Source organism: Melopsittacus undulatus, chromosome 5 (assembly GCF_012275295.1).
Source record: "Melopsittacus undulatus isolate bMelUnd1 chromosome 5, bMelUnd1.mat.Z, whole genome shotgun sequence".
Lineage (NCBI taxonomy): Eukaryota > Metazoa > Chordata > Aves > Psittaciformes > Psittaculidae > Melopsittacus > Melopsittacus undulatus.
Window position 1 is genome coordinate 47,422,236 of NC_047531.1, and position 25,553 is coordinate 47,447,788.

Here is a 25,553-nt window from a genome sequence, read left to right on the forward strand (position 1 = left end):
GCAGAAAGGTACTGTGTTCTGCTGTTTGCCATGGGAAAAGAACGTGAAGTTTGAGTAACAGCAAATACCATGGGTGCAAGATTACACTTGTGCTGCTCATGTATCTTAATCTGATTCTGTTTGCAACAAACCACTGTGATAAATCTCAGTTCTTAGAACTGCTCATCACTCCCTCTGCAAATCTTTCCTGGAGAACTGCTCTGGACTGTGAAAATTAATTACTGCCTGCAATTGCATTGTGCAAATTCCTTATTTGTTCAGCCCATTTAGGCTTGCTTTCTTGTAAAATGTCACAGCACGCTGCTCCTTCTCACCAAGAAAAATACAACTGTCGCACTGTCAAATAACCTCTTTCTCCAGTGAGCAAAAGAAGAAAGCAAAATAAAGGATCAGTTTCAGACCAAGAAAAGTACCCCAGGAAGTAGGCTGGAGGCAATTAATTACTTGTCAGCGTCTCCCTCAGATATGCATAAAGTAGAAAAGGTGCCCATTTGGCTTTGTTCTGCTCTTTGTATTGCACTACTCTACTCCTTTCCCAACAATGTCCATCAGCCTGGCATCTGAATGCATGCTAGATGTTGGTACATCAGGCCTGCTCAATCAAATCCACAGGGATAATTCAGCATAACCCATCTGTAGCTGTTGTGTTTCTTCTGATTTCTGTAGTACTAGATCCATTGCTTTTTACCTTGGCCTTGGGGAGAGGAGTATTAGCGTGCTTTTCTCTCAGTTTGCAGGCTGATGATGGCTGTTAGCATATGGATGTGCTTTCCATCCAGTCAGTCACACATGGGGGCAGATGTGAAAACCCTGAAGTATACCCAGACAGAGGCATATAATCCTTGAGTGCAGAATTAGCCATGTGTGCACGTAAATAGGCTTATGTGCAAGAATAGGTGCAGGCATATGAAAACCACATCTCACATCTGACCATGTACAGACACAGTCCTTACAATTATCTCTAGCAAGACTGCTTTCTTCCTCTTCCTTTCTCAGCTACATGTGTATATAAAAGTGCATGGCAGGGAGACAGAGTGCTCTGGGGGTTGCTCCCCTAGGTGCTGATGAGTCGCAAAGCCATCAGCCACAGCCCCATCACTTCAGGAAAGTTGGAGTGTTTGGTTGCTGGCAGCACGCTTATATCATATGGCCTCTGACAGGTCACTGCTCCCTGGAGAGCAGATACATAACACAGGAATGCGCAGTCGCTGGAGGGCTCATGTGGTTCTCATCAGCATCCCAACCCTCTGCGGGTGGGACTGCTCTCCCACACATAGCTTTCCAGTGTGTCAGCACCCCTGCATGAAGCCATAGGCTGCCTCTGCTCATCTTCCTCGGCTGGCCTGTGTTGGTGGAGTTTACAGCAGGTCAGATGTTGTGCCTCCTTGAGTCACATAGTGACAGAGGCTCTTGCTTACTTGCCAGATTTTCTCTCCCCCAGCGTGTCTCTTAAGTTTCCCCTTTGATTTTCTGGCCAGCTTTCCCTTCTTTGCCCTGTTAGGATGACCCTATTTACCCCACTCGCACATCTGCCCCCTGGCCTGGCAAGGAGCACATTGAACTTTAGCTCTCAGAGCCACAGTCTGCTCAGCTCTGAACACAAAAGTCTGTAGCCCACACTGCCCAGAGTAACCCTGCGGTGCTTTGTTCTGCTGGTCTGTTATTGCAGTGAATGCTGTTGGGGCAAAGATTTTAGAAAATCCATCTTTTTTTTAAATTATTTTTTTCCTGCTGCTTATGAACCTTTTTGCTACACTCTCATCATTTATTTTACTCTCTTGAATTAGATGCAGCTAGGGGTTTTGTTATTGAGGTTCTTTTTAAAGTGATTAGAGAAAGATTCATTCAGAGAGAAATGAGATTTTTATTGAACCCATTCATCTGCTGGCCCTCTGGGTAATGAGGGAAGGTTAACAGGACTAGTACGCTAGCATCACCTGGCACCTGAATTCAGGTTTGGCTGGATATGAGCATGTCTATTCATGATGCTGTTGGTCCCTATTATTAGCAACTATAGGAGATACGCTGGCTTTGCAAGTGCCTGTCCTAGGAAGGATGGTACTGGGGCACTGGTGCACTGAGACACACAAAACTTTGGATGCCATCAGCAACACCTGCAGTTTTGTAAGAAGGTAAGTTTCACATCTGGCCCATGCTTGTAAGGTTGTGGGGACTGATCAGCTGGAGAGCTGTTGTGGCCAAGCACTCTGTGGCTCTCCATTTCCTTTCAAAGTCTACATTGAAAAATGGAGGCACTTCAACTCTAACACCATGCTGCTTGTCTGCCAGTTTAGCTGGGTCTCTAAATAAGATTCTTGCATATCAGTGGGCCACAGCTTGGAGGATATAGGGGGGCATGGAGGAGCAGGGTCTGTTGAACCATGCACACAGGAGTAAGGGTGCGTGTGGATTCTGAGGGAGCATGTTTGCAGATAACCTTCCCAAAGGAGGCTTGCATTCAGGTTCCCCATGCTCTCACCTCAATGATATAGTCTTTTCCATCTTTGCTGTGGACAGCTTTGACAGCACAGATGTCAAGACCTCCAAACATTTCCGCACAGGCGTCTGCCCAGAGTCTGTACCTGCAGAAACCACATAAGCACAGTTTAGCTGTCATTGGGTAGTCCATCAAATACAGCCACCCATCCCGTTGCCCCTAGAAGCACAAGGAGATTCAGGAGCCCTTTTTGTCACAAGGCATACTTCATATGCTTTGCTGGGTCATTGCCTCCCCCTCTTGTACATGGGATGGAGCAAAAAACCCAAGAATCTTCCTAAAGTTTTCATTAATTTCAGATTGTTCTAATCCAGCCCTCAAAGCCACCTTAAAATATTCTTTCCCTCCTTGCTATTTACATCAGATCTCCAGTTGGTTGTCATTTAGCCAAGCTATAAATATTTAGCTCATTTAATCTCCCGGTAGTGTTGGCCCCTTAGCGTTTGTATTGGCTTTGCCTGAAAGCCCTCCATTATGCAGGCAGTTTTCTCCCGATAAGATGTCCTTCACATTGGGGCTGGAATAGGATCGGAAAGTGAGTGCAGAACTTAGCAAGGAGTAGCCATGCCCCCCGATCTGTAACCCAGCAGCTCCTACGTATTGCAAATTACTCTTTCAATTTCATTCTTTTACAGTCTCCTGCCTCCTTTCCATCCCCTGGCATTGCTCCTAGCCGGGCAGTCCAATCACATGGACCAAGCACTGTTCTGTTAGAGGGAGAGCTACAGGCTGCAGCCCTTGTCTCTAGCTGTCCCAGGATGGGAATGTGGTACCCCCTTAGCTATCCTGGTGTTAGAGGAGGAGAGAGCATGACAAGAGGCATATTACGGGGGGACTATATCCCCCTGCTGTGGAAATGAGGAGGGAACATGTCAGCCTGGTTTTATTTCCTGTGCAGCTGTGCCGCAGTCCTGACCATTTCAATACAAACAATAATCTCAGAGCAGCAGATCTGTAAGCAGGACCACGACAAGATGTGGAAAGGGGAGGGAAGGCCACAGTCTCATGAAAACACTGACATTTTGCAGACCCTACAGGGACTGGGAAGCGAGCTGTTCTGGCCAAAGAACAAATTGGCATCCTTGAAGCCAGCCAGAGTCCCCATAGCTTGACAACATAGTGATTAGCTTGTGTGAACACAGTGTCTGAGGGAAGCAGCAAAACATACTGCCAGTGCTCTCTTATCCCTAATGAGGAGCACACTCACTCCAGCCCCTGTGAAGAAGACAGCACCTGAAGAAGGGTCAGTAGGATAAGGAGGAGGAGAACTATGGACCCCTTGAGCCAGGCAGGAGGCACAGTGAGCCCCACTTGGGCACTGCTGTGGCTCCACAATCAAGGGCATAATCGTTGGAACCACCTCTCTTCCCAAAGGACATCTCAGCAGCCAGGCTTAGGGAATTGTTGCCTGTGCCAAAGACCCTGATAGCTACATGTCTTCAATGTTGCTGCCCCTAGGTGAGCACTGGGAGGTGTCAGGGATGCTGGGTATAATAACAGTTCAATGGAACAGAAAAGTGAATTTACACATATACGTTGGGGTAACGTTTGCAGAGGATTTACTGACATTTTGCCTAGTATTATCTGAACTTGTCTATCCTTTGGGCTACTGTTCGGTACACTTCAGTACACTTCAGTTTGCTCCTACTCATCCGAGCACTTCAGCACACTCCTACTCATCCAAGCACTTCAGCACACTCCTACTCATCTGAGCACTTCAGCACACTCCTGCCTTGCTGCATGCAGCGATGACTCAGAGATTTCAATGGGATTTGTTGCACTTATGTCTGGGTAAGGCTAGTGTGGTGAATTGTGGTACTACATCTACACAATGAACCTTCAAAATGCAGTGTAGCAGGTTGGCAGGAATCTGAGTTATAGTCCTACAACACTGCAATGAGGGAATGCCTACCCTTCGTCTCTCCAGCTTCAGCTGTGTTATAAATAACAAGGATGCACAATAATATCCAGGTCTCACAGTCCTATTAAGGTCTTGCAGAGTGACTTTCAACATCTGATCTAGGGTTTGGCTTCCCTTTTTCACAGAACTAAAGGAGAAGAAGAGACTTTAGGTGATCACCTGCACAGCTCTTGTGGCCCAAACAGGAGACATTTATTTAACTTGGTCTGAAAGAGTACAGATATTCCCCATCTTATCTAGGCAACCCATTTCTGTGCTATGCCGTCCTTATAGTTAGGAAATATGGGAAATGTTCAGAAGAACCTTTTCTGCTGTAATTTAAGTCCATTAACTCTGACAGCGATGTAGTAGTAATATAAAGAGTGAGTAATGCCTATTATTAGCAGCATAATTAATCATGATCCTGATAAACTGGAGGTATAATCTAAAAAAATCTTAGATTCACTAGGGATGAGTGCCTACACATAATCTATGGATTCTATAAACCTGTAAATAATCTACTGAAATAGTACAGAGAACAAGTGACGTGATAGCACTTCTGCAGAATCGGGCTTGGGAGTTACAGCAAGGCATGAGTTACCATGGGTCAACAATGTCATGCAGTTGCAATATTAGCAAATATCACAGTGATTTGAATATATGGAATTCCCATCTGCAAATTTCAGTGTAAGATGCATGAGGCAATTCCTACGGCTCTGTTCAGCAGTGAGAACATCTTAGCAAAAAGAGGGTCCACTTTTGGGAGACTAAAGCTTTCAACACTTCAGCTGGCAAATTTTTCCTTCTGTTGAGAAGAAAAAGAACACTTTTCTGTGTCTGCCTCTCATTAGTAATGAACTTACAATAACTTCTTGTTACTTCTTGTTTTGTGCTGTGACCTTTCTGATTTTATCCCTACATATTTGTGCTGGTGTGCTTGACCTTAGTATGCTGGTCTTGTTTCCTGTGGCTACATTCACTAAAGTTCTAATGGTTCAGCAGTGTTGGTCTCTAGCTGTACTTCCAGTCTGTTCTCCAAAATAGGACCGTTTGCTTTTGTGCCCTTAGTATTTTTATAAGGAAACACTTGGTCTTTTAAACTGCTTTATCCCACATCCCAGGAGACCTCACTTACCAGTTCTCTCAATTGACCAGAGTCTGAAATACAATTCCTCCTTTCTCACCCAGGAATAGCTAACACTGTCTTGAAACCCTCCTCCTTACCTCTCTGTCATTGCAATCTGTTCTAGCATCGCAGACCCTGTGTTTGCTTTCCAGTTTCCAGAGATGGATGTCCTCCTAGGAAAACAAACCAAAAACATAATTCAAACATGAAAATACACTCCTGCCCCATCCTCCCTTGTACTGTAGTTCTCCTCACCCTTGACTCAGTGCTTGTACAAGAGGGGATGAGGTGAGGTTCTTCCTCACAGAAGCATTCATAAATCTTGCCTCAACAGCATTCCATACAGGATATGTTGTTCAGGCTAATAAAAAACTGAACAAGGAGTTAGACAGGGAAAACTCCAAGGAATCTTGAGTACACATCAGCTCTGCGACTACTTTCTGTCTTTATACGTCAGAGCTAAAATGTCTGTAGATTGCTTGGATAATCACCCTTGTGTTCTGCAGTGGGTAGCATCATTGTTCCGTGGAAGAGCAATTCTCCAGGGAAACATCTTCCTGAGCAGCTTCACAAATGTCAGCTCTGACATTCTGGGTCTTCCTTACTTTGATTTTGACTGTACAGGTGTCATAGAATATACAACTGTACTTTCTTGTCACTGCCTTTGCATTGACCTGTCCATGGCTCACTGTGTCTGGACTTGGAGAACTGCAGAATTGCTGGAGTCTCATCAGCTGCTGCTGGTGGCTAATTTCTAGAAAACAAGATACTGTTGCTGGCAAATCCTGAGTTTCAGCAGCATCCATCAAGGGCTGAACACCTTCTTTTTCTTGACCTGAGGCACAAGGCAAAACTTGGCCAGCCTGCTGCGATAACACTGTGCAGGTAACCATGGCATAGTGTACAAGCTAGGACAAGTCAACAAGCTGACAGGATGCTCCAGGAAGCATCTCCAAGCTGAAGAAGATTTAGGGAGAGGTTTATGCGGGGCAAAGGAGGTGTGATCCAACACTTCAACATAAGGCTGTGGAAACCCTCACTGCCAGTTCTCTTACCTGATGTAGAAAAGAGACTCAACTTGCAAATCTGTGTGGAGCACTGGTAACACAGATGTCCTGCTAGACTACAAACCTGGATCATTATAGCTGACTGCCTTAGATTCCCCTTCATTCTGGTGAGGGACAGTCTAGAGTCTTTTTTCATTTCTCCTCTCAAGTGGTATGCATATTTGCTGTGAGATTTGAATGGTCTTTGTAACCACATTTAAATGGGTGGGGGGCAAGTGATCATGGTTACTGTGTTGAATGACTATGTTTCCTTATAGTTGACTCTTGTTCCTTGCTCTTTTCATCCAACATCCATTTTCCTGCCCTACTTTCTAAGCAAAAGAATGTATTTCTCCTCAAGCTTTGACTGTTACAAGCCCTTTGATGGCCTGTAAGGTCAGTGTTCTACCCTCGGCCTCTCTTTCTCTTTCAACATGGGATTCTTAGGATTACATTTTTCAGTTCTGCAATGGGAAGAACCACTCTTTATTCAGATTTAGGTTCAGAAAAGTTGCCCCACAGTGGCAGATGGCATGCAGAATACCATTAATACTGATGAGAACTCCTAGAGTCTGCTTAGTGACAAGATGACTGTATATCAGTGTTTAGAAGATGTACCTGGCATACCAAATGTATGCAGACTTTTAGGAATCAAGCAGATCTGTGACCAAGATACCTGCAGTATTGCTTAGGGTAAATGAATAGACTAGCAGATCATGGGCTGTTGGTGTATTATATTTACCATCTCCAAGCTGGGCCGTATCTGTCTAAAAGTAGCACTAGTTTAAATACAGTTGATGTTGTATCCTCTGCAGAACACATTGAACTGCCTTTGAGGTGACAAGATCAGACATCACACTTATGAAACTGGAAAGGAAAGGATATTACCCTCTTACTAAGAGCTGGTGGCAAGGAATATCTCACCCTAAAAGTCAACACAGCTGCTGGCTTCATTCAAAGAGAACATTTAATGAGTCTTAAGTGGAAATAATACCCCTGTTTGCCCCCAGTTAGGGTAAGGGTAGAAGCATAATTTCTGCCCCAATTTTCCTGGCCGCATGAGAAGTGTTTGTGTTTTCTCTTTGACAATATTACAATGACAGTCAAATACTTTTGGTGGAATTTTAGGCATGTATCACATGCTGCTTATCTGCTGTTTTGAGACTGGCCCAAGGCATGGGCTAAATAGGTGTTTGTTAGTAGTGTAAATTTGGAGTCACTGAACTGAAATCAATGGGAAACTGAACTCAAGCCTTGGGTCATGGGCTGGAAGGAAGTGCATTGAACATCTGGGGTGGGGAGGAATGCATGAGTCACCCTGCAGCATCCTCCCTCTGGCAGATGCTTGGTGCAAAGTAAACATATTCTGGAGAATTTCAATACAGAGTCTTTTCTCAGAAGGAAGGGGGCTTTTATAGTCTGTATGTGTGGGTGAAGGTATAAAAATATTGGGTAGATTCCATGGCTCACAGATCAAAGCAATTCACTTAGTATGACACTACTGCAGATGCTGTAATTGCCTTTAAGGCTGAGATTTGCTAGCATGACTAATGACTTTGAGTCTTCTATTTGAGAGACCAGTGAAAACTCTGATAGTTTGGGCACTTTAACCTCTGTCTTTGGATATAGTAGGTACTTATTTATACAATAGAAATAACATTCTATTCTGTCTGATGCTGGGACAGAAGGCACAGCTCCCAATGGGACTGACTGTATGGCTCTACCAAGCTCACGTCCGTAAATGGCTCTCAATATAAATCAGTCTTGTGGGTTAGCAAGTTGCTGGTTGAATTTTTCTGTTTGCTTTCTTTGCCAATAAGCTTCATTTCTCATTAAGGTGTTTCCAGTTCATGGCTGTTTTCATGTGAAAACAATTGTTTGCGCAGTTATATTCCCAAGTGGGATTAGCTGTTGGTGTGACCGCTTTCTTTCCTCAATCATCTGGTATTATTTCTGATCCCATTCTGGATGAGTGCGTGGTGAGTGTGAATAATAAACAAGGAGAGGATATGGTCAGGCTAACTGGACCTTTGTTTCACTTAGAGGCAGGCTGGGAGCAGGCTTTGGAGCCAAGGCTGGGTAGGTTGGCAGGAATAGGGAATTTTAATTGATATTTTAAACCTTCCTTCCTTTGGCCAATTTGCGCCAGACTCCCTGAGATGTTAATGTAATATTAGGCAACTGTGCTATTGCTGACCTGATAAGACTTAAAACAAATTTTCTCTCACGGAGTTCTCATGAAGTAGCCAAGTGTCCCACAAGTCCTTCCCATGAAGAATATGACTCAGTCATTATCTAGTTTACTTGAATACCTCTGTGCTAGGAATCCAAATGAGAATCTTAGGCAGCTATAGCTGAAAAATATGTGATCATGTACATTTGATTGTCTCATTTAACTATGTTTCACCAGAATTATGGCCTAGGGGTTCGTAAACACGGACTGAAAACTCACAGTGCTATGGGTGTTAGGCAACATACGAAATTTATCTGGCTACCTGAAGAATGTACTGCTGGAGCTGTCTACTTGTCCAGAATTTTGTGGCTGGATAAGGAGCTTCTGGAGAAGCTGTGCTGTTAGGCTTTTCTCATCTGCTGGTTTGTAGTAAGGAGAAACAGGTGTCTTACTGACTCTTGTGGTTTCATCTTTAACTGAGCTTGAGGACTGCTGAAGTTTGGCTGCATGTTTTTTAATATTTTTAAACATATTTGTGCTGCTGGTTGCCTTCATGCCACCTCCCTCACATCCCAAAAGGCAGGGCATGTCCCTCCTTTTCCTTTCCTTTCTTTGGATGCTTCAAGGAGCACAGATGCAAAATGCCCCAGAGGAGCCCTGCAAGCTGGCCAGGCTGAGGCCATTTGTACCTGCCCATCTGTGTGCTCTTTGTGTGATTACAGTGCCATCATCTCCAGCTGGGGGAGGATGGGCTGTTGCTATGGGTTGGACACTGTAGGACTCCATGAGTAGCATCTGCCTCGATCTGCTTTATTGTTTTCCCCCACATGGGGAAGGGAGTGGGTTTGGTTCCCACTAGAGGGTATGGGGAGGATTTTGCTGGGAAAGATGAGCCCTTTGACAGCAGGAGGGAGAGGTCACAGGTGATGGCAGAGCACAGTTGTTATAATGAGAACTAACTGAATCTCAGAAACAGGTAGCGAGATTTGCATTCCCGAAATAGTGAGCTGACGGTGAGTAATGGAGAAGATGATCGGTGGATGAGGGATCTGGGTTCAGAGGTGGGAGGAGAACAGAAGGGCTATTCTTCAAGGAAATTAATCAGCTTCCTACTCCTGCCCAGAGCAGACACCGACTCAATCACATCCACAGCACTGTCTCCCCCATCTCTCTCTGGTATAGCCATACACTCACATGTAAGCCTTGTAGTTGCTGCCGATTTTCTGGATTCGGATGTCGTACTTGGAGTCAATGAATGGCTCAGTGGTGGCGTAGGTTTTTGCCATGGCTACTATGCTGGCCATGTCCCGGAAGTCGTGCTGGTTCTCAACTTTGACCTTGATTGCCAAAATACGGGGAAAAGTGACAAAGAGCAAAAAGAACAGGAATATTTTGTGAGCAGAAGTCATCTCTGTGCCTGAACAGCACAATGTTGGTTAAAACCCACACAGACGGAGGACAGAGCAAGGATTGATTGTGTGATTTAAAGAGAGAAGTTCCCCAGACCAACCCAACGCAAATCAACCCCTTTCCCCTTCCTTATGCACAAGCCCTGGTAAACCTGGCACCAAAGAGGCAGATGGCTCTTGCTAATGCTCATTGCTTTTATGATACTTCAGAAAAATACTTGATCTTTTCAGGAGCATTACTTCATTCAGACACTGGAACTGCTATTTCCCATGTTGGGATGGATGAAAACAGTATTTTGGGTGGTCAGGAAATATAAACCAATGCCAGGAAATCAACAAGAGAACTGGTCGTCTGCCACCTCTAGGCTTTAGTTCCCTGGCATTTCACATTACCCCAGCTCCAGACTTTCTTTGAGGAGCTGTGCAGGTGTCCCGGCTGGAAGCGAGCTCTGCAGGAAAAGGAGGTCAGTGGGGGAGCATGTGATTCTTAGGGAGATTTGTGTGAGTGCAATGCCACAGGCATATGCGTGGGACAACTGGTTGGGTGTTAGACTTGAGTCACACTTGGAAATGAGAGGGCAGTGGCCTATGAGCTGGAGTTTTTCTGAGAAGCTGGCTTTTCACAGTTTTGTATTCAGCTATGAGAAATGCTCTGTATCTTATCCAAAAAACCAAGCAAACGAAGGCAGGACCAAAGCAGTGAGTGGGAGCTCTAATGATAGGATCAAATCTCTACAAAACCTCATTAATCTGGAAGAGAAAAACTGCACATCAGGTAACGAGGACATAGCGGACAGTTTAATGCCATTCACACCATCATCCCTGGCCTTTAGTCTGTTGGCAGAAACATGTTTGGTGCATCTGAGAAACATGTGTGAGTCTTGCTTCTTAGAGCCGGATGGACGCAGGAAGGGTGGGTTAATTGGTGAAAAAAGACCAACACTGTGTGAAAATCATGAGCAAGTGAGTGGTTTTCTTTATGTATTACTTACACTTTGTAGTTCAGTAACACTTGGAGGCCACAATTAGGGATTGCAAACTGTCTACTTGCTCATGACAACCTGTCAGTCTCTGCCACAGAGGAGTTTTCTAGTTGTGTTAGTGTGTTAAAGGAGGGTGATGCCAGACTATATGGAGCCAGCTGAAGGAAATGCGTGCAGTGGTATTTGGTGTTTCCTTGCAAAGAACAAACAAAGTGGTTTTACATATCTGCCTTCAACCATGAGAGGGCAGGAGCCATCTTCACTAGAGAACAGAGGACAAGCTTGTTGCTAACCTGTTTTATTCTATTTAGATGGTTTTGTGCAAGTGCCAGCTGTAACATAAGCCAAAGATGCAGCCACATCCTGGTGCAGAAAAGCTCTTGAGAACCAGACAGGTTGTGGGGAAGGTGAAAAGTGCAACTAGTTTGATCTAGATGCCTGAATAAGAAGGAAAAAAGACCTGGTCTTTAATTCTCCTTTTGTTGAATGCCAAATACCACTAGTCATCCTCCCTTTTGCTGCAGTGAGAACTGTGCTTTCACTGTTCAGGGACCACTGAGAAAAGCAGCAGAGGAAGAAGACAGTCATCTGTGGGGGTAGGAGGTTAGGGAAAAAAAAGGAAATAACAAACACAAAGGGGAAATGTAAAAGCAACAATTGCACATCATCCAGGAGGAGCAGCCTTGGGCTGGGCTGTGTTGTCCCCTCTGTGTCTGTCTGGGGCTGTGTGCAGTGCTGGTGTGGCAGGGCAGGATGAGCTGGTAGGAATGCCCTGGAGGCAGCAGGAGGAGCAGGAGAGGGGAGCACCACATATGGAGGGAGTCCTCAACCTGGGCACAGCTTGCAAAATCCCAGGGGGAGCAGTGCAGGCTGTGTAGGGACTGGGTATTTTGGGTATTTTTGTTGCACAGATAAGAGCTGCGCTGGGCTGAGTGAGGCCAAGCGAGAGTGCCCACCCTGATGAGGTGATCACAGGAGGGCCTGCACGGGCAGGCGATGCACGGTGTTACAACGTATTCTACCAGACCCTTTTGGCAATGGGAAAGACAAAAGCCATTATACAATGGCCTACTTGGAATAAGGACATTTGTGTGGTCTGAAACAAAGTGCTATGCTTGTGCAGCAGATGTCTTTGCGTCTTGGCTGAAACATTTGCATCCCCAGCCCAGGAACTTTTATCCCAGAGGCAGAGGAAAGGATGCTGCTTCCCCCTCCAGATTGGGATTAGATCGTATTGTTATTGCTAGCTGTATGCTCATTTTAATAATTTATTTAGATTTATTTAAATTTATTTAAATGCAGCATGCTATGGAAAGGAAGGGTCTGTTTCTTCCTGCTGTCTATCACCCTCTCCCTATGGGGAGAGAGGGAAAGCACTTGAACATGCTTTCTCAAATGGGCCTGAGGATTTTTGGCTGGATAAATAAAGGGAAGGTGACTCACCAGGGACACAAAGTAAGAACTGAAGACGAAGAAGATGACTCCCACAGTGCTACAACACTGCACAGGTCTCAGGAAACACCTCTGCCATCTACCTCTGGCCTGTACCAAAGCCCTTCCCATGGACTTTTCAGAGAAAGCACCTCACAGAGGTCCCCTTTAAGTAGACAATGTCCATATTTCCCACCAGGCATCAAAATAATCACCACACCAATGCTGAAATCTGATCCACTGCTTGTTAATCGTTAGAGTTGGCCAAATTTGACAAAATAACAGCCATGCCCTGGGTTAACACTGGTTTAGTCCAGGGTATGGTTATTACTTCATTAACAGGAAGCACTTGAGTTACAGTCAAATTAGATTTATTTTTCTGCCTTATCTATCAAGTCCACCATTTTATTAGCTTTCTGCTTTTGAATTTTGTATAATTCATTTCCTCCCGCTTTGTAGCCCTTTTACATGTCAATAAAATATCCATTCTCCTAACAGGAGAAAATTCTCTCAAGATAACCAAAGCCAGGGTGGATGTAGTGTGACACCAGAAGGCATTATTTAAGAAGGGACTATTACAAACAATTTGAAAGCAAAGAGTTCCAATTCACCTAATAAGGGATAAATCTGCCTTCTAAAATGGCAGGTTAGCCACTGCATGAAACTGAGGAAAGAAGCTGGAAAGAGATCAACAGGAAGCCATTTTTTTTCCTCTCTCTTTTTTGTAACCTTCTTAGGATAAATGCAATATCCCATTAGCTGCATAGAGGAGTGCAAACAGTGAGTGCAAACACAGCCCCTGCCCTGGTGGCCTGTTTGCTTAGCTGTGCTGGCTGTTTGAGCAGCAATAGACTCATTCTGGAGCCATCAGCTGCTGTTTGCTGTAGTGTTTTAGTGACCTGTTGTGGAGAGTTTGGGCCAGTGTGTCGACAAATGCCTTTTCTGAGTAAGAAAGCTCCCTGGGATAGTCCCTGCTTTCCTTCTGGCTCTCTTTTCTAACCCAGGCACTGACTGAGCCCTAGCATGCTCATTGCTGCATTAGAGAAGGGAGACCAGCTAGATCCCTGGGGACATGGACATGCAGATATGACTATGCTTTTGCCCTGTCATGGCATCTCAGAAGCTGATGTTAGTGGTCTGTATGGGATCTGGAGCTGGTACCCATTTCTATCCTTAGCCTGCAGAAGAAGCCTCTGGCAGTCTGAGGGACTGATCAGAAAGAAGCAACTCTCTACTATGGACCTTCTTTTGAGGCCTTCCTGCAAGACATGATTTTGGAGAGTGTGTCCTGGCACTGTTAAAAACCCACCGTGGGTATTTCCTGTGTAGTCTCAGCCACTCCCGGGATCTGTGTGAGTGCAGGTTCCTAGGTAGAAATTTTTGCTTCCTGTCTTGTAGTTCCTGAATCTACTGTTTCAAGGAGATCCAAGATATTCCTCGACACCAGGGTGCCAGGGCTACTCCTCTCTCATCTGTAGCCTAAGCACTGTATTGCTTACAGTCCCCTTTTGCTTTCATTAGCTAAATGGCCACATGAAAGAATAGTCAGTCAGCCAAAGTGGCATAATTATAGTAGTCTGCTAGGGCAGCCCTAGCCTTGCCTTTTTGAGTGTCATCCAGAGGTAACTTTGCCTTTCAGGTTAAACCCACATCACTTTGGAGATGGCTTGCAGAAGCAGTTTCTCTGTCCAGATTAGGTTTAGAGTCAGGTTCAGCTGGAAGGTAAGTGTCCAAGGCTGAGCCAAGGCCTGGCTTGGCAATGTGATGTTTGACTGTCTTGGTAGGCTTGTGAAAAGGCACAGTCTGAGTACTTTCCTCCAGAGTAACTGGAATGGCCAAGTTCCTGAGTCTTCAGTCTTCCTTCTACTACTCCCCTTCTCAGAAGATACCTGATCCACCCAACACACACAGAGTTTAGGATTGACTTTGACTCATTAATGGAAGCATAACAGAGTCTGCATTTCCTTATTATCCTCCTTATTATCCTCATTATGAAGTTCTCCATATGTTATGCTGCCTTTAATGCATTGAACCTTATAATCCCTACTAACTTCCTAACAAAGAGCTTCTCAGCCCCAGATCTTGGCAGCTTTGGGCCCCAGTGCCCTGGGTCAGTTACCATTTTCGGTGTCCAGAAAATGCTTCCAGACTGAGGTGCAAGAAACAGGGATGCTATTTTCAAGATGGGTGGTACCTCCTTGCTCATGAGTCAGTGGGAATGCAGTGATTGGGCTGTTCTGCTGTGAATGTTACATGTCAAGTCATTATTTGTCCTCTGTAAAAGAAAATATTTGTTCCTTGACAAACCGAGGTAGCCCTTTCCCCTTCCTTTCCTCTTTAGCACACTGGATTTTCAAAGCTCTCACTTTTGGAACATTCTATTTCCAGTCCCGAGAGAGACAAGGTGACGAGCTGTCCTTCCTGATAAAAAGCTTGCAGTATTTTTACATTACAGAGTGGCTCTGTTTAGTTTGTGCTATATTTATACCAGGGAAAAAAAAAAAAGAGAAAGAGAAAAGTAGAGAAGTCTTTCCCATCCAGTAAGAGAGAAAATAACTCTAACCACGTTATTATGAACAACAAGTTTTTCTTCTACAATGTAATGAATTCATCTGAGCCAGAATTTGTACTGGGGAGGTGTTTTCATAATTATGGGGCAGGAGAGGACAGGAGGTGACTCTTAAACTGGCCAAATTAGAGACATCTAAAAATAAAGTAAGGGAAGCAATATATATATTTATTAAATTAATTTAAATAGCTATAAAGCCACATGAACAGATACTGTTTTTCCTCTTTGCAGATCTGGCAGTTGTTTCCTTCTCATGATCTGATCAGGAAGAGGTGAAGGGGCTCTTTGAGTGAATTTGCAGTTTTGGGCTCTGTTCCTAGGGCACTTTAGGGTCATGTTAGCACACAAATGGCAGATATCAACACACTCAGAACTTTATTCTTTTCCATGGGCTCTGGCATTATGAGATCCGGAGTTGGGAACAAGTGCTACTCCGTTCTCACTGTAGTGCTCACCCTATTCAGCAGAGACACCCAATCACTTCTGGGGTAGATGGGCTCAAAATGCACAATACTTAAAAGTGTCTTGACCAATTAGGAGCTGTTGTGTGAACAATAGCTCTGCACAGTGAGGGGCATCTCCTCCCTGTGTCCATCCACAGTTTTCCTGGAAAAGTCCTTGAGCCCTTGAGTTCATTGACCCCATGAGCCCAGGCAACTTAATACAACATGAGAAAAATCTCTCCTGGCTCCATTGTAAATCATTGTCTAAGCAGAATTTCTGCTGATACCTTATTTGTATTGATACTGTTCTGGACCAGCAGAGAACACATACTATGATTTTCTAGTGCCAGCAAAATATGAATTAGCTCCAAATTTGAAAAGAGATATAATGATGGTCATGGGTGAGGCTTGAGGGACATATGTCCTGTTTTGAGATGAGACTGTCTGGGGCCCCTTTGTCTGTCCAGGTGAAGGCTATTCCTGGTGTCCAGAGAAGCTGTTGTTTCTGGATTTCTCAATGGAGATTCCTGAAGATGCCTTTTATTGAAAATTTGCTTTATTTATCTCCACCTGCACCTTACATGCCCTTGGCAAGAGCATTTCTATCACTAATGGTATACTGCCACCCCTTTTGGTTCTGAGCTTGAATACTAACTGTTCCTCTTCCAAACTGAAGACAGTAGAGCCTGCCTGTTACAAGTCCTAACATGGTTATTTTAGCTCTGAGGATTTCCTCTTCAACCTTTTGATTAAAAAATGTGGTGAGTGAATTCTGTGAAAATGTTGCGAAAACAACCGATATGTGACAATGAAAGTCTGGCCATTATAATTATACTCTTTCTAGCCATTACTGCAAAATAAGAAACATGTGGCACTTCTTATAGTGCCAGAAGCCTTAGGAACATGAATTAGCAAAAGAATAAGGTGATCATTGTAAACCTTCTGCTCTGTAACACAGAGAAACTAGAGAAGAACTGTGAAATGACACAAATCTCCCTGTAAGTCAATGGTGGATCTCTTTGGGGAAGGGGCCTTTCTGGTGTCCAAAGCTTTTCTGGCTCATGGCCACTGCCTCAGGAGAAATAAAGAATAACAGTGGGCTTCCCATCTTTGCTCATTTTTCTAAGTTTTGGTGCCTTTCATTACGTGTGATTTTATTATTAATAACAAGGAAAATGCAAGTACTTCCTTGACAATTTCTGCTGGTAATGACACTGTAATCTGAATGCTCACATCCTTTGAAGCACCCATTACAGGTACAAATACAGGGCTCACTATCTTGGCATCGTTTGTTGCTGTAAGTACTATTTTTAACATTCACATGTGGACTTTGGCTAACAGGTTGATTATTTTATCCTTTGTTTCTTCAGTCACTGCTTTTATAGAAAACATGACCCGATGGAGGTGCTTTATTAACATTTACTTTCTTACACTCTTCTAGACCAAAAGCAAATTGCTCTCTTTCATATTACTTATGTTTTACAGATAAAGACCCTCTCTTTCCTGCTGTCATTTCCACTTCTGAAGACCAAGGCAAAGAAGTCCTTTACCTCTCTGTAATCTCATCATCGCTGGTTATTGCTTTTTATTATGATAGTTAAAAGCACCGTATTGTCTCCTGGAAACTTTCCTTCTCTGAATTACTAAATTGGAGGTTTGATTTTGCTTACCTATAAATGTTATTTTTCTAGTATACCCATAGTTCTCCTTATCTGTATTCCTCCTGACATCTTGTATGGCTTCTTTCTGTCTGTTCCACTTGGGCTTGAACCCTATTGTCTTAAAACCAACATGAAACAAATTCCTGTAACTTGTCTTTTAAACCAACACACTTGTTCATTATTTTATTTTCACTTTCTCTCTTCTCCTATTTGCTCTCTGCAAGGAAATGCAGTGAGACTTCAAGAAGACTAATTTAATCAGTTTCAACTTTCCTTTAGGCTGCTCGTGGCTGGAGAAGGGCCCAAACTAAAACCATAAGGTCAACAAAACTTACTTCCCATTCCTTCCTCATCTACCAAACAGAGCAATGTTGAAACTCTGTGCCCAAATCCACATCAGACTTTGCTTGTAGTTCTTAATTTCATAATGGACAAAAGTAAACTTGGCCTCAGACCAATACTTTCTTCTAAGATGCTGGATGTCAGCCTATCTTCATCTGGAATTACTTCCTACGTACCCCCTTTGTACCTTTGCGTACAACTATGCCCAAAGTTTGAATAGAAAGGCTTTCCTCTTATAACTTGTGACAGCAAAACCCAACATTACTAAAGAATGAAGTAAGAGGGAAAGTGAGAGGTGGAAGAAGTTCTGGTGTCTGGTGCAGAAGACAATAGGTAAATATTCTGCTGAGTGTTTTGTCTGTAAATACTGTTCAGATTGGGGTACTTTTCTCTGATTCTGCACTTACTTCTGTAGTCACTGAGGGTCCTTTATGCACAAGAGAGACACATGAAACCCTACCCACATTACAGGTCAAACTACAGAGCAGAGAGATCCAGGACTGCAGGATCTCAAGGAACTTGAAACCATTCCTCAGCAAGAGGTTTCTTCCTCCTGGTGTTCCAGCTAGGATTTTGCTAATGAAATCCTTCCTAGGGACATGTTCAGTGGCTCACTTTACAAGCAGCTCTAGGCTGTCTCCATGTACTCTAATTCAATGACACTTCTGTCTGTTTAACACACACAGTACCATATTTTAACAAACATTTCCTGCTTATTTAAATGTTTGTTCTTTGATGCTGAAAGTCAACTTCACTACTGGCCCAGGGTTCTGAGCCCACTTCCTCTCCAGCAGTTACCATCCAGACAGGGGAACACTGTCACCAAAGCAAGAAAGATTATGAGAGCTTCCCCTGCAATCCAGGAAACCAGAATGAGCTCCTATTTCCAGAGCACAAGTAAACAAGCTGGACCAAGTTTAAGTTTGGTGTACCTATATATAATTTCCAGGTGAAGTGTGAGGCTGGAGGAAGGTCTGTCTGCTCTAGGGAAGCACTGTGACAGGGGTACAAGGTTCATGAACCTCCCATTTGGATTCAGAGATGATAAGTCAGAATTTCCTACTTGTGAACAAACCAAGTTTTAGGCAGATAGGGGATGCTTTTTTACAAGGTACATACAAGACAGTGGAGGCTAAAGTGCAGCAGGAATGTGCTGGCGATGCCTCACTGAAAGGGGAGCCCAGTCACCCCAAGAAACAGGGGCTGTTAATTCACTGGGGGAATAAAGATCCCAGAGAGCCTGGGAAAAACAAACAGGTCCTTCTGGGGAGTGAAATGTTTTTCAGGATTCCTTGGCAGGCAACCAGCCATTCTGCTTTGTAAGGTCTTGTTCTTCCTTGCAAGGAGGAAAAAAATAACTGAAGGGTTCCCATTTTATTGAATCAGGTCATCATAATGCTCTCAAAAAGACCACTGCTCCTCATTGTGAGAGCTATGGGGTGTAGCTGCACATTACAGGTGCTTGAATAAACAGCATTACCACTTTCAGGAGAGAAGAAAATATGTAAAAGACGAGCCTAATGACTTCAGCCCAGCCAGCTTTTCCCCCACTCTTCACAACCCCCCTTCCCGCATGCCAGAGAGCCTCCAACCCAATACCACTGCCTGTCTCCAAGTGCGTGACAGCAGAAAAAGGCCTTTTCTCCCACAGGAACAGCCAGTGCAACCCAGATAGGCTGCAGGGAGTTTTAACCCCTTCTCTGGCTGTCCACACATATGTACGATCACAGGAATGCTGTGCCATGTATATAGCTCTTTCCTGAGCTAAAAGTGTTTTTTCTGTAACTTACCTTTCCCATTCCAGCATGAGCATGTCCCAGCTTGACCACCACAGGGAAGTTTGGAGTTGTGAGCTGAAAGACAAAAGAAGGAGCTTCTCATTAGTTATTTCATTCCAGCCACTGTATTTGAAATAATTTACTTTTATTTAGTAGCTTTTATCCCATTCTTGTATTCTGGTGGGAGAATAAAATGGTCAAATAACGATTGTCCAAGTGGTAGCACAGTAAGTAAATAGCTAACATGGATCGCTGGACCCATATGATTGAAAATGGAGGCCAAGCAGAATTCCTCAAATCTCACCTACCTTTTCTGCCTGATAGCAGTAACCTCTAAAACCTTATTTTTTCCCAGTGCTTTTGCCACACTGTACATATGGATGTGTATACCCATATGCATGTAAAAGAAGCTGCACATGTAAGTGTGAGTCAGTGAATGTTTTCAGATGCTGAGAATATCTGAACTGTGAGAAAGACAAGGGTTTGCTGTTTTTACTTTTCCATAGACTACTTTGACCTTTAACGTGAGTATGAGCAGTCCTTCAGCAGCTCCCTTTCCCCTCCCATCAGCAGTGGTGGGGGCCAGGAGAGAAGGAACAGGGGCCAACCCTTGGATGTAACTCACGAAGTCCATCTATTCATAAAGCCTCTTCCTCTCTTCTCTAACTTCAGGGGTTGGTATAGGGAATAAAGGAAAACAGAAAAGTGTTGGAATCAGCAATAAGAATAGGGAAAAATATGTCATGTCTTCTCCTTGGCTTGTGTGGTGTTTACAGTGGGCAGGGTCCTGCCATCCAAGCCACGCAAGTGCATCTTAGTGCACATGTGGGATTTTACTTTGAGAACTGCAAGTGTCTTCTCTGTCTTCTATTTCATGCTCACACAAGGATTTACTTGGAGAAGAGAGCCAGGTGGCTGGACTGATAGAAATTAGCCAGGAGTAACCAGGGTAACATATACACCATACCTCACCTACATACAGGTTAGTGCATTTCTGTGCCTCTGCTTGACATTACTGTGATCTTCACCTTGTCCTGCTTTCGTGATTCTTGTGATCTTAGTGCTATCCCTTCAGTGTGTAACCTGTTACTTGTTATTGCGTATTCATTTTCTTTAATGGAAATTCTTTCAGAAGATACTTTTGTCTTTACTTAAATGCCTGAAGCAATGAGCTCTGTTCATTAAGCAGTTAACATGGAGATCTGGCAATGGGAGGGAGTTGAATTTTGACAGATAAATGGCTGTCCTATTTATTTAAGTTTAAGAATGAATAAACAAATTGTTCTTGTGCTAATTACCAATTGTCTGTATGGACAGGCAGGCGCTACGTCCTGAAGATAGAATGGTGCTGCAGTCTCCGTCTGTGGCAGCTCACTATAAATAACAAAATTAGCAATGAGCACGGATATGTTTTGCTCTTCAGCTGCTTATGTAAAGGAATGTCACAGGAGAGCAGAGCAGGGAGTGCATCATGCTCTTCAACAATCTGTGTCCCTTGTAAGGACCTTCTTCAAGCAGAAAGTTGGAAGATCCTCTTCAGACCACAGAATGGCCACAGCTGCAATAAATCATGGTCCTGGCACAGGCAGGGACCAGCACCTTCCAGCATATGACTCTGATAGGTTCCCATCTTGAAGCCCATGGTTAAGCATATGTCCAGACATGTGAGTTTGTGCTCTATTTCCTGTTTGCCTCTTTAATGCATTGTAAGAGCCTGAAAGTTAATTTGCAGCTGACATAAATGAATGAGTGTAGGACTGCACCTGAGGCTCACTGAAGACAGGGCTATGGATGGACCATGCCAGGCCTTTAATGCTGGAAGACAAAAGGTAACCTAGCAGTTAGGGTACCCAGCTGCTCAGGCTCTGCGAGACCTGGCTTGCTTCCCAGCACTGTCATCCGTGCCCCATGCACACTGTTAGAGCCAAAGCGCTGGCAAGCCCTGGCCTCTGTTCCCTGTTTGTGAGCAGAGGCTGCAGCTGTTCTTACTGCACAGGAAAAGCAAAGTGCATGCTGTGAGCTGGCCTGATACCCTGCCAGGGAGGCCAAAGAAGTGTGCGGGATAGATAATGTCCTATCAGTAGCTCAGAGCAGCCAGAGGCAGGAAGCAGCGTCTTTTCTGCCGCATTTGTGTACCCTACCTGTGGGTTTGCTGAGGGAGCATGGCTCAAGCATGGGTATTGGGAGTGGGAAGCATCTGTTTTCCTGTGCACATGCAAAGAAAGCTGGGATACAATAAACAACCCAAGTTTACTGCTAGCCTTAAATAAACCACCAGTAGTGATAGCTCTCTCCATTCAAACCTCTCCCTTTCTCTCTGCTTCTTGGAGATGTGAGCTCAGCTTTCTTGTAAGGCATGGTCTTGTCCCACGTAAGGGTGACCAGCTGGTGCCAGAGCATACACTTAGCTGCATTTTATAATGGGTTTATCTAGTGACAATGGAGTGACCTTACTCTGTGCTGAAGTTAAGTGGAATCGAAAGCTCTCAACAGCCCATAGGACTAAAGCAACCACAGTCCACAGTGACCCACTAATGGAGCTGGAAAGCCCTTGCTGAAGTGGTGGAAGCCAGCTGAAGTCCACTGTAGTCAGTGTGAATACTTCCAGTTTCCACTGGGGTCTTGTTGGGACTCAAGTCCCATTTCTGTTGCTAACAGATAGCCAGCCAGCATACTTGGCAAGCAACCAGGTGGATAGGGGAGCCAAAAGAAGGGAGAATGTATCATACACGCGACTATGAGGCAATTCACACAGATACATAGTGAGAAGTTCTGGGGATGGCCACCGCCACCACAGGGGTAGACCCCTGAGATGAGTATTTACACATACTTAGTTACAGATTTACTGGAAAAGAAGATACTTATAATGAAAGGATAGCACCAGAATTTAATAAGAAAAGCATGTTTTTGCTGAAATTATGCAAAGAAATGCGTATGTATTTTTCTATGTGTTTGTTTATGTGTTCTAAGGGCAGTATTTTCTTGGAAAATGGTGAAAAACATTTTGATGCTTTTAAAGTGTGCATGAACTGTTGACAGTCTGGTATAGATGATGTCTGCAGTTTTTGGGGTGGGACTGTAGCACTGCAGCTAGCTCGGTGACCAAACTCAGGGTGTTAGTTCATATGCATAACTCATCCCTTTGAATTAACATCCCGTAAATGTATTTCCAGATGTTGTCACACAAAAGCCTTCAGATGGCAAAGTTTACATATGTGTCTAGAACTTGGTGTATGAAGATGCCTGTTCAGAGTCAAGCAGGAGTCTGAATCCTGAATTTGGAACTCAGCAAAGCCATCTTTGGTAGGAGTGAAGGGAGAGTCATGAAGTTATTTCCAGCTTACAACACTGGTGGCCCAAAGTATATCATTTTAGCCCCTGATTTTAAGGGCTCTGCTTTGTGTGAAGTGTCACTGCAAAGATCACTTTGCAGTTCATCAGTATTTTGGCACTGGTGTGTAAAAGTGAGTGCCGGTATGCATGCATTAGCCTTTATTTGAAAACACATGGCTGTAAACTATGACACTTTCCCCTTTACCCTCTGCCTCTTCATTCCAACATATACTGAGGTTTTCAATACTTCTTGTAAATACATGAATAGTTTCTGTATTTATTGCTGGTGGAGCAGTAGAAGTGTTGGATCTAAATTGATCTGAAAGGAGGAATCTTAGATGAAACCTGATTTGTCCTGTAAATACATTGCTTTCCACTCTTTTATTTCACTGAGGCCCTCAAGATCTAAGGTCTCTAGTTTTGTGTACTGTCCTGTAGTCCATAAACAATGCAGAATGTCTCTTTTGATTTCCTTCTGACGTGTTTAGTTTTGTGCATTTGTTCACATTATCTATCTCATCTCATACTGTGTACTTCCAATTTCCAGTGTAATTCTTTCTTCTGCAAAGCCTTGCCAGTCAATGCTAAAATGAATAGTCCATGGTGCAATGACATCATGTATAATATTAGGAAGGACCTGTCGAGATGGAGACATTAAAACTTTAGTCTCTTGGCACCATTACTGTATTACCTGGTGTTTTCAATAAGGACAGAAGCCCCCATAGCACAACACACTGTAATTTTTGGTTTATCCTTTCCCCAGAAGTAATACTGTGGTTTTTTCAAGCTTTTATAGTCTAAAACTGACCTTTCTGTTTATTTAGCTGCCTGTAGTTTTATGATGACAAAGTCTGTTCTGGGTGGGTATTTAATGGATTATGGGAATATTGTTCATGCATTTGAGAGCTAAATGTTGAAAGCAATTGTGTGTGGCACTTCCCTGATGTCAAGCTGGAGGAGCAGTGAATATATCTAATTTCCTGTAAAAGCAAGCAAGGTGATTCAAACCTACAGGAAAGTAATGATGTCATGACATGATGTCATTGTGTTTATGGAACTATCTTCCTGAAAATCTGAGCTGAAGATCAACACCGCTTGCATGCCAGCCTTGCCAGGCGTGGCAAAGTCAGAGCTGTATAGTGAAATACAGAGGAGAAGTAGCACTCCCTACTGCTCGCTTAGTTACTCATGAGTTTATGTAATGAACAACTGCATGCAGCATGGATCACTCAGTGGATTAATACTGTAGCCCCATGGAGGTTTACGGTAGCCAATGACTATGACAGACAAGTCCCTCCCCTCTGCTGTTTACCAGATCAGAAATACAATGAGCAATGATGGGAGAACATGTCAAATAATACAAATTAACATCTCTTCTCTATTAAAGACAAGTGATATGGATTCCTTTAAAACACACACAACTGTAAAACACACATTTAAAACACATTCATGACTGTATTATAATTATAGCACAATGAAGAAAACATCATTAGCTGGGGAAAGAGGGCCTATGCTCAGATGAAATAAATCCTGAGAAGGACTAGGTATTCTCAAGGGTCTCTGAAGGAAGAAGTATATAGGTGTTATGATGAGAAAAATGATGGGATACTTGTGACAGGAGGAGTTCAGTAACAGCTGGATCAAGGCAGCATTGTACAAAGTAGGACCTGAAGCAGTACAGTGACTGATAGATGGGATATCAGCTGGAGCACAACAGTGCTCCTTCCAGCAAAAGGGAAAACAGCATATAATTTTAGGATGAGTTAAGTTTTACAGAGCTTTATTGAGCTGGGTGATGAAATCAGTGCTCAAGATGAGGTGGATGATTTAGTCCATGGTAGTTTTAGTAGTCTGCAAGTAAAGCTTGTAATATAAAATGGGAATAAGATAACACACTTTATGCAAAGCACTGTGAGAGCAGAGACCAAACTTTTAGCAAGCAAGCAAGCTCTAGAGGTGGCATAAAGAAGAGGCAAGAATGAGGCTGCTGATTTGTTCAAGGTTTTGAGGGGAGAGAAACATTCAGTACTTTGAAGGAGACCTCACTGCTGCAGGTCTGGTTATCTGTGAGAGCAATGGGAGGACCAGAAATGAGAGCAAAGCAAAGGGTAAGATTTAAGATGCTTTAGATGGCTGGACTTTTCATTTCTTTTAACACTGAGACCTCCAGCTTCAGATAGGAATGAACATAGTGAATAACTAAATGCAGATATGGCATAAATCAATTGTGCTACTAGATGATGTCAGCAGTGCCTTAGGGTGCGAAGATCCTTCAGGGTGGTGAAAAAATATCCTTTGGTTCCATCATTGCTTTTCAAAAGCACAACACACACACAAAAAAGGAAACCCAACAACAATATGACTTAGTCCCCACATCCCTGATTAAACAAACCACAAACCAATGTTCCAGGGCTCCTAACACTTGCTGTGGTTAGAACAGGTCATGGAAGTGAGTGAAAAGGGTTAAGCACAAAATGGAACTTGTCTTTAATTCCACTTCTAATGTTACTTGACTTCTCCTTTATTTGAGACAGGATGCTTTTGGGTTCCTAGAAGTCCTTCTCCGCATTTGGAGGATAAGAGTGTGAGCATTTGATATTACTCACATTCCCTTGGAGTTTCAAGTGTGAGAATTCTATGAACTTATCCAGACAACCAGATGGTCAGCAAAAAAGTAAATAATATAGTGTGTGTGTGTATGCCTGTGCACCTGGTTGTATTCACACACATATCTAGCAGTCTTGGTCAATAAATCCCCATCACCACACCTTAAAATATAGGCAAGTTTTTTTTAGGGTTGCTATGAGTACATAGAAATGTTCAATTTCTCCATGCAGGGTGTTTGCTTAGCCAGTATTTTGC

At 43.6% G+C, this 25,553-nt stretch overlaps 1 protein-coding gene across 1 annotated transcript in view; it reads right to left on the bottom strand.

The window, feature by feature from the left end:
* The window catches only part of SYN3 (synapsin III), a 194,647-nt gene that overhangs the window by 11,557 nt on the left and 157,537 nt on the right, over positions 1 to 25,553 (bottom strand). The window contains exons 7-10 of the mRNA XM_005150414.2: positions 19,371 to 19,433; positions 9,937 to 10,079; positions 5,622 to 5,696; positions 2,480 to 2,582 (exon numbers count right to left, since the gene is read on the bottom strand). Of these exons, the coding sequence (XP_005150471.1) occupies positions 2,480 to 2,582; positions 5,622 to 5,696; positions 9,937 to 10,079; positions 19,371 to 19,433 (384 nt within the window). The remainder of the gene's footprint in view (positions 1 to 2,479; positions 2,583 to 5,621; positions 5,697 to 9,936; positions 10,080 to 19,370; positions 19,434 to 25,553) is intronic.